This window comes from Oncorhynchus masou, chromosome 31 (genome assembly GCF_036934945.1).
Source record: "Oncorhynchus masou masou isolate Uvic2021 chromosome 31, UVic_Omas_1.1, whole genome shotgun sequence".
Classification (NCBI taxonomy): domain Eukaryota; kingdom Metazoa; phylum Chordata; class Actinopteri; order Salmoniformes; family Salmonidae; genus Oncorhynchus; species Oncorhynchus masou.
Window position 1 is genome coordinate 45532106 of NC_088242.1, and position 9611 is coordinate 45541716.

Below are 9611 nucleotides of genomic sequence, written 5' to 3' on the forward strand. Positions count from 1 at the left end.
CTACTTCCCTCCCTCCGCTTCCCAAGTCCTCCTCACACTGGAGGAGTGCTGGGTGGTGATGGGGGCTGTTGTCAACAGGGCTGGGGTGAGACTGCTGGCACGGTCAGGTCAACTGTGTGGTCGGCGGGTGAAACGCAGTTCAAATTACCATGCAGACACATAGGGAAACAATAGAGGGTCCATCTGTTCCTGTCAGCCATTACAAATCTGGTGTCACTGGAGACAACAGGCCAGGCCAATTAGTGAAACAACACTGTGTCGGTGACTACATCGAATACACTTATTCAACACTCAGGTTAGGGAGCAGAGAAATAGAGGCAGTCAAATTCCCATGTCAAATACCTACTGAGTGCCATGGGTCTCCTCTACATAGGGGAACCAACTGAACCCATAACATCCATTTTCCTATACTTACTTCCTGCAGTTCTTTCAAGCCCTTGTAAACTCAGCAAAAAAAGAAACGTCCTCTCACTGTCAACTGCGTTTATTTTCAGCAAACTTAACATAACAAGATTCAACAACTGAGACATAAACTGAACAAGTTCCACAGACATGTGACTAACAGAAATGGAATAATGTGTCCCTGAACAAAGGGGGGGGGTCAAAATCAAAAGTAACAGTCAGTATCTGGTGTGGTCTTCCCTGTAACCCACAGCGTTGAGATTGCATGCAATGACGACAAGCTCAGTCCGATGATGCTGTGACACATGACGGACCCTCCACCTCCAAATCGATCCCGCTCCAGAGTACAGGCCTCGGTGTAACGCTCATTCCTTCGACGATAAATGCAAATCTGACCATCACCCCTGGTGAGACAAAACCGCGACTCGTCAGTGAAGAGCACTTTTTGCCAGTCCTGTCTGGTCCAGCAACGGTGGGTTTGTGCCCATAGGTGACGTTGTTTCCGGTGATGTCTGGTGAGGACCTGCCTTACAACAGGCCTATAAGCCCTCAGTCCACCCTCAGTCAGCCTATTGCGGACAGTCTGAGCACTGATGGAGGGATTGGGCGTTCCTGGTGTAACTTGGGCAGTTGTTGTTGCCATCCTGTACCTGTCCCGCAGGTGTGATGTCCGGATGTACCGATCCTGTGCAGGTGATGTTACACGTGGTCTGCCACTGCGAGGACGATCAGCTGTCCATCCTGTCTCCCTGTAGCTCTGTGTTAGGCGTCTCACAGTACGGATATTGCCTCCTTGCAGCATGCCTAATGCACGTTCATGCATATGAGCAGGGTCCCTGGGCATCTTTCTTTTGTTTTTTTCAGACTCAGTAGAAAGAACTCTTTAGTGTCCTAAGTTTTCATAACTGTGACCTTAATTGCCTACCGTCTGTAAGCTGTTAGTGCTTTAACAACTTTTCCACAGGTGCATGTTCATTAATTGTTTATGGTTCCTTGAACAAGCATGGGAAACATTGTTTAAATCCTTTACAATGAAGATCTGTGAAGTTATTTGGATTTTTACGAATTATCTTTGAAAGACAGGGTCCTGAAAAGGGGACGTTTCTTTTTTTGCTAGGTTATCTTTAGAAATTCTATTGTTTATTATTCTCATAAGGCTAAATACATTAAAAGACTTTGGGATTTTTACTGAGTTGAGAAAAAAGAAGAAGCCCGCACACCGCTCTCGCCAGTATCACTGCTCTTTAATAAGCTTTACATATCGGCCTAAAGGCCATAGACATTGCTCCACCCACATCCATTCAATGCAATGTCGACATAAGGGTGCAAATTAAAAACACTCACAAGAGCTCTGACAAAGGGATTGAGGCCGATATGTAAAGCTTAATAAAGAGCAGTGATACTAGCAAGAGCGGAGTGCGGGTTTCTTCTTTAATCTCATCTTATTCAACTGTTACTATGCACCTGCAACAAAGATAGCTCAGACGTGCGATTGCCTTTATGATTTTTACTGAGTTAAAAGTTGAGCTCATATAGGCCTTTGTGGTTTGGGGCACTGGAAGCGCCGTGCTACTAAAAACAGTGACGCATATCCAGTGTCGGGGAATCTACTCTGAAAGTATATTTTACGAAACAACCAATTATTTCACACCGAAAGAAGTTAAGATCCACTAAAGCTACCCTGACAAAAAATATAGTTGACTTAACTAAAGTTACTTTAAAGAAGTAGTTCACTACATCCATACCACTTCGTGAAAAGTTGTCATATGGAAATCTGAAATGTCATAGACCATGAATTGAAAGAACTGCAAGAACTTTGGGGTCATATGTTAAGAGAATCATATGTTAAGAGAATCATATGTTACAAGAATCATATGTTAAGGGAATCATATCTTAAGAGAATCATATGGTATGAGAATCATATGTTAAGAGATTGTGTAACGTAGCCTATTAAACACAAGAACAATGTTTCAAGTGAGAATTAGGCAGGGCTGACGCCGAAAAAGAAAGGAAATGATTGCCTACTTCACCCATATTGGATTTTTTTCTAAAAAAAAGTTGTGTTGTTCCAATAGTTAGCTAAACACCCCTACTTGGCAAAAAAAAGTAATTAACTACTAAAAACACTACCCAGATGTGAATTTAGTTGAACTACCACCAAGCTACTGCGAAACATAGTTACATTTCTAGTTGAACTACATGTAGTACACTACACTCCAACACCGCATATCCAGCTTCTGTAATTAAACCATGAATAAATGTTCTTTCTAAAATGTTATTGATTCTATTGGCTCATCATTTCATTATTTTCACACACACCTTCTTCCTTTGAAATGCCCCACTCTGCAAAGCGAGTAAAGCCATATCTGTCATTTACTCTGGGTAGTGAACAGACAGTGAACTATGAACTCCAGCAGCCCTGGAGGAAAAGGCACAGGCCTGTATAACCTAAATAGAGAAGTTATACGTAGGAAGTTACAGAAACAGATGCCCATCATCTATGTCATGGCATAACACCCACTGAGTGCATGGGGCACCCAAGGCTATAGGTGAGTCACTGTGCCACTTCTGAAAAACCAGTCAAGTACTACCATGTCTCATATAACTAAAGATAGAGAGACAGAGAGAGAGAGACAGATAGAAAAACTAGAGAGAGGAAGATGGAGAGCAAGACTGACAAAGGGAAGAGAGATGAAACACACATGGCTTCTCAGCTACAGTGTTGTATTTCAAACTGAGTTGGGAATGGAGAGCAGGGTAAGGGTTAATCAATCACCTCAATCGCCTTGAGCTACAGAGCGCACTTCGTGTGGGCTGATCTTAGAGAAACTGACTTAACACCTCTGCCTCCCCCGGTACACACGGATGGATACACTAAGGGCTCCAGACTACTCTCACACCTGAGAGCTCTTGGTCACCTATCAGTTCTGTGTGAACAATCCCCACACCCTTAGTATTCCCACCAACACCCCATTCGTGCAGCAGAGCCAACCACTAGAGGGCAAGCTGTTACTTGACACCCATTTTATGTCCTGACATAATTTAGGTAAAGTGCACAGCAAGAGTTCCTATGCTTTATTTTATTTATTTTGTTTTAACTTTATGTTCCACTTACAAATCGCAGATATAATGTAGCAAACACCCTCTTGACATGCCCAATGCAGCTGTTTTTTTTATCTCAATATCAAATAATTTGTGGGTAACAATTAAGTACCTTACTGTAAATAGTTTCCCATTAAAATTGTCCAAAAAACTAAATAATAGATTTTCTGCAAAAATCTATTTCTCAAGCATGATTTTTGCTTGGACTGTCTGTGAGTGGTCTGAGTGAGGGACCTAATAGGATGGATAAGTAAACTGAAAACTAGCTGATGTTGGCAGAGAGGTTTGAAATTCTCTTTGTTATTAGTCTATTGAGTTATACCACCTGGTGATGTCTCCAGGCAAGCCAAAACTCCACCTATGCAAAACCTGCTGATTGGAAGGTCCTGTGTAACTTGCATTTTCAACCAGAAACTATCAGGAAATAAATCTAATCACATTGTTTCACACTTGTACAGTGTGAGTTTCATCAGCTGCTGTACAAAATTATTCAAAACACAGGAAAAACAGAATTTTGACTGCACTGGGCCTTAAACACATATGCACGTTGCATTGAAACACACACACACACACACACACACACACACACACACACACACACACACACACACACACACACACACACACACACACACACACACACACACACACACACACACACACACACACACACACACACACACACACACACACACAAACCAAGCCTTTACTCACACTCAGGAGAGCCCTCGTCCTGGTAGTCAGAGGCCACAGACAGGTCGTCTGAGGGGGCCGAGCGGCCCAGACTTGAGCTCTGGTTGTCATCTGAACTGTCCTCCTGTCTGGACTCAGCTAGAAAGGCACCAACACAATATCAGGGTCAGGAAGCCAGCCTAAGTTACACCTCAAGTAAGGATTCAACCGTTTTATAATGTAAAATATGCAGTCACTTACATCTGAAAGGAAACTCCTGAGGATTTCTGCAAAATAAAAGTTGGACATGAGTTAAATTTAGACTGCAAATTCATTTAAACACAAATAGGTTGTAAGGTTTTTTGGGTGTTGATAGTTCTTTAAATTGCTTCAAACACTCTACTTTGGCTTCCTGCTTCACAGACCACAAGACAACCTCTTGCAAACAAGTGCAACGTGCACAGAGTAGTTAGTATCTGGTGCAGATATCTCAGATTGCAGTTATCTATTAATTTCCTCTCGTGCTTGCTTTCACACATATTTTTGTTTCACAAACCACATTTCCATCCAAAGTTTTTATGCGGGTAAAGTCATACTGTATAAAAAAAAAAATGTAAATCACAAAAGTTGCGATGGAAGTTTAGGTACAATTTTCTAAACACGGACAAGTCATTTGTTCGTTTGTCATGGTGGGATCTCTTCTTTTTTTCTTTTTAAAAATGAATTATGTGAGAAATGGAGGTGCGCAAATATTGATGTAATAACCATCATATCGAAGTAAACTTGGAGTCACGAGATGATATGGTGTGTGTGGTCCTCCCACTACTACTCAGGAAACCATGCAGTTTATTAGGCTACAGATGAAATAACTTATAATGAACTTCAAATTTTAAAAAATCAAATCAAATCAAATTTATTTGTCACATACACATGGTTAGCAGATGTTAATGCGAGTGTAGCGAAATGCTTGTGCTTCTAGTTCCGACAATGCAGTAATAACCAACAAGTAATCTAACTAACAATTCCAAAACTACTGTCTAATACACACAAGTGTAAGGGGATAAAGAATATGTACATAAAGATATATGAATGAGTGATGGTACAGAGCAGCATAGGCAAGATACAGTAGATGGTATCGAGTACAGTATATACATATGAGATGAGTATGTAAACAAAGTGGCATAGTTAAAGTGGCTAGTGATACATGTATTACATAAAGATGCAGTAGATGATATAGAGTACAGTATATACGTATACATATGAGATGAATAATGTAGGGTATGTAAACATTATTTTAGATAGCATTGTTTAAAGTGGCTAGTGATATATTTTACATCATTTCCCATCAATTCCCATTATTAAAGTGGCTGGAGTTGAGTCAGTGTGTTGGCAGCAGCCACTCAATGTTAGTGGTTGCTGTTTAACAGTCTGATGGCCTTGAGATAGAAGCTGTTTTTCAGTCTCTCGGTCCCAGCTTTGATGCACCTGTACTGACCTCGCCTTCTGGATGATAGCGGGGTGAACAGGCAGTGGCTCGGGTGGTTGTTGTCCTTGATGATCTTTATGGCCTTCCTGTAACATCGGGTGGTGTAGGTGTCCTGGAGGGCAGGTCGTTTGCCCCCGGTGATGCGTTGTGCAGACCTCACACTACCCTCTGGAGAGCCTTACGGTTGTGGGCGGAGCAGTTGCCGTACCAGGCGGTGATACAGCCCGCCAGGATGCTCTCGATTGTGCATCTGTAGAAGTTTGTGAGTGCTTTTGGTGACAAGCCAAATTTCTTCAGCCTCCTGAGGTTGAAGAGGCGCTGCTGCGCCTTCTTCACGATGCTGTCTGTGTGGGTGGACCAATTCAGTTTGTCTGTGATGTGTATGCCGAGGAACTTAAAACTTACTACCCTCTCCACTACTGTTCCATCGATGTGGATAGGATAGGGGGGTGGATAGGTGGGTGTTCCCTCTGCCAACTTCAACTTCATGTGGTGATCTTGATGCTCCGTTCCAATAAATACAGAGGGGCGGATTCTGGTGACATGATGATCGATGCTTGACTGCCGTTTGGAAAAATAAAAAAATCTCTCTCTTATCGATAATAATCTCATCATACAGACTGTATTGAGTAGGGTGCAATTGCAGCCTGCAATTCGGGGTGTTCCTGCATGTGGGCATTCCTGCATCTGCAGGAACCACTCTTTATACTTCTGTTGGTCAATTTAATTTAGGACTCCAGCACAGAAGGCGGTGCTAATGCACGATAACGTTGGATGTCAGCCGCCGATAAAACTCACAGAAGGGGCGACAACGGTAGCTAGCTAGCCTTACACCGGTAGACAGTGTCCTTCGCCCCCGCCTGTCGGCCACTGTTTTCCCGTATTTCTGTTAATGTCGGCACAGGGCAGGTGTTCGGGAGGCGGGAGCGAAGGACACTGTTTTCTAGCTTAGCCAGCTAGGCCTAAGGAGGACTCTGGTACACAGCATGTGGGAGGGCGACACCATGTGCTAGCTAACTAGCAAGCTAGCTAGTACACAGTGTCACTCTAGCCTTCCGTCTGCTGTGCTAGTGGGGACAACCGGTAGACAGTAACCTTCGCCTCTGCCTGTCGGGCAGTTTTCCTCAGTTCTGTTAACACCGGTGAGGGCAGGTGTTCAGCTGGAGCGAAGGACACAGTCTAACGGCTCCCGCCGGGGGCAAAAGAACTCAGTTAATACTTTTATTTCCCTTTTGACCCACATAAAAAATGTTATACAGGAACCAATGGGGTTCTCAAGGGGGGGTTCATGCAGGAACCAATGAGATACAGGAATGCCCACATGCAGGAATGCACCGAATTGCGGGCTGCAGGTGCACACTATTGATGGTATCTGCAAGCTGTTGGCTAGAGCACGCGTGCCAAAACCAGAGTATACAGAGTAGATTCGCTATTTAACGCAACAGTTGTTGTGACAAAACTATCGTTAGATTTGAAAATGCGATGGAAACACATTGAACTTCAGATTTTTATTCGGTACAAGAAAACTTAAGCTAAAAAGTACATTTTGTGTGCACTACATAATCACAAACAGATTTTTATCCTCAACAAGTTTGTTTAGCGGAAACACACCACTGGTTGGAAAATGTGGATATTTTCTTTCTACAGATTTTAGAATATTCATATGAAAATATGTCGCCAATTAGGTGGAAACCTAGCTACAAACAAGACTCTAAAATCTATATTTTCTATCATCCAAAAAGCCTCAGGAAATGTGAACATCTAATGTAAGATTTAAGTGACACAAGTTTCTTATTGGGAGATAAAGGGGGCCAATTGGGAGGAACAGCATGTCCACGTACCTGGAGTGGACCACCCTGAAGTTATTAAGTAGGACGTCCCGTGTTTCTCTGGCATGTTTACTGAGGTCCTCGTCCTGTAGGATATCTGATACAAAGAGCTCACAGTCTGAAACACAAGTCAGGCAAGTCACACATTTGATAAGAGGAGGAAAGATGTTTTACCTGTACATCACAATCCTGAAAAGACATTATAGAAAAGATCATCATAATCTAAGTAGCCAATTCAGATATTTTGTGTCTCATTACCTAGAGCATCAACTCTTCCTGAAAATGTACACCATTTTAAGTGCCTCAAAACCATGCAATGATCTTTTCTGTTACAATTTCCACCGGCACATTTAATCACAAACTGTATGCCAAGTCATGAGCATATCAGAAATAATGTTATCTTTCATGTTCACACAGGAAAAACAAGTTGAACTTCAGATTTCTTTATTTCTTTCATTGTAATATTACATAAAGATGTTAACATATGCAAATGTTGGTCAGAGGGCCAAGTCAGGTTGCTCTGGATGCTAGTGCATGCAAATATGACAAACGCCAGTATTCCTGTTTGGGAACATTGACAGTAGTCACTACAGGGTGAATCAGATTGAAATCTATGATGGATAACCATAAGGAACTTGCAACATTCTTTTGTCATAAAGACCATAGAATATGAAATACAGTAAGGCACACGTATAGTAGTTCACAGCGCCACTGTAGATAATAGTGTAATATAAATCCAGACAGTTTGATGAGTTTTAACACAGATCACTGAATTCTGCAGCACATCATAATCTTAACAGGCATTGTTTTAACAATTCAAAACACTCAGTAGGCCTACATATAGCAGCAATGTTATACAATATGTCCTCTTATGCAGTGGTGTAAAGTACTTAAGTAAAAATACTTTTAAGTACTACTTAAGTAGTTTTTTCGGGTATCTGTACTTTACTTTACTATTTATATTTTTGACAACATTTCGTTTTACCCCACTACATTCCTAAATAAAGCCATGTACTTTTTACTCCTTACATTTTCCCTGACACCCAAAAGTACTCATTACATTTTGAATGCTTAGCAGGACAGGAAAATTGCCTAATTCACACACTTATCAAGAGAACATCCCTGGTCATCCCGGCTGCCTCTGATCTGGCAGACTCACTAAACACTAATGCTTAGTTTGTAAATTATGTCAGTGTGACCCGAGCTATCTGTAAATGTTAAGAACAAGAAAACTGTGTCGTCCGGTTTGCTTAATATAAGACATTTTAAATGATTTATACTTGTACTTCTGATACTTATGTATATTTAAAACCAAATACTTTTAGACTTTTACTCAAGTAGTATTTTGCTGGGTGACTTTTACTTTTACATTTTCTTTTAAGGTATCTTTACTTTTACTCAAGTATGACACTTGGGTACTTTTTCTACCACTGCTCTTATGAACAATGTTTCTAGTTATACGTAAGAATGTCAAAGATATCAAAAAGCTCACTAAGTATATGATTGAGTACTACATCTTTATGACAATAATTGTACATTACATCACACTGCTTAAAATAAACAATATATACATATATAAAACATTACCCTCCAAAAGCCTCCTAATGTCATCAGAGACTGTCCCCATCCTTCTCTCAAAGTTCCAGAAGAATTTTCAGGCAATTTTAATTTTGATACGGTAAATCAGAGCTATACTTTGGTGAAAGATTATAGTATCTGTGTAGACCAGACCCGTCACACTGTAACAGCTCACTGCTTGAAATGAAAGCCTGTGAATACTCACACACTACATTCATACTCTCACACATCACCTGTACCCTACTATCTCAAACCAAAACTATTTCCGTGTGTGCATACAGCCAGGGACTTTGAATAAGCTGATGTGACATATGATATAACAAGCCATATTTACAAAAATGGGGCGGAGCATGAGGTGACTAAAAGCTTCCTTTGAATGGTGTTCTTCAGTTGTTATATCATATGTCACATCAGCTTATTCAAAGTCCCTGGCTGTATGCATCCAACCTCAAGTATGTCTATTAGAGTCCAGTTAATATGGTGACACCAGGTAGCATGGGTGGAAGAATCTGGTTTAGCCAACTCCTTTGTTTTATCATCGA

General features: G+C 41.3%; 1 protein-coding gene across 3 annotated transcripts in view; it reads right to left on the minus strand.

Moving 5' to 3' along the window:
• LOC135524002 (src kinase-associated phosphoprotein 1-like) overlaps nucleotides 1-9310 on the minus strand; it is a 45856-nt gene extending 36546 nt beyond the window's left edge. For 2 of the 3 annotated variants that reach the window (XM_064951092.1, XM_064951089.1), the window contains exons 1-4: nucleotides 9079-9310; nucleotides 7504-7609; nucleotides 4438-4463; nucleotides 4219-4335 (exon numbers count right to left, since the gene is read on the minus strand). In XM_064951092.1, coding sequence (XP_064807164.1) covers nucleotides 4219-4335; nucleotides 4438-4463; nucleotides 7504-7609; nucleotides 9079-9118 — 289 coding nt within the window. In that variant the 5' untranslated portion in view covers nucleotides 9119-9310. Of the gene's footprint in view, nucleotides 1-4218; nucleotides 4336-4437; nucleotides 4464-5671; nucleotides 5878-7503; nucleotides 7610-9078 lie in introns of those variants that run through there. The other variant, XM_064951091.1, reaches the window with a different exon arrangement.
• Nucleotides 9311-9611: the final 301 nt, after the last annotated feature.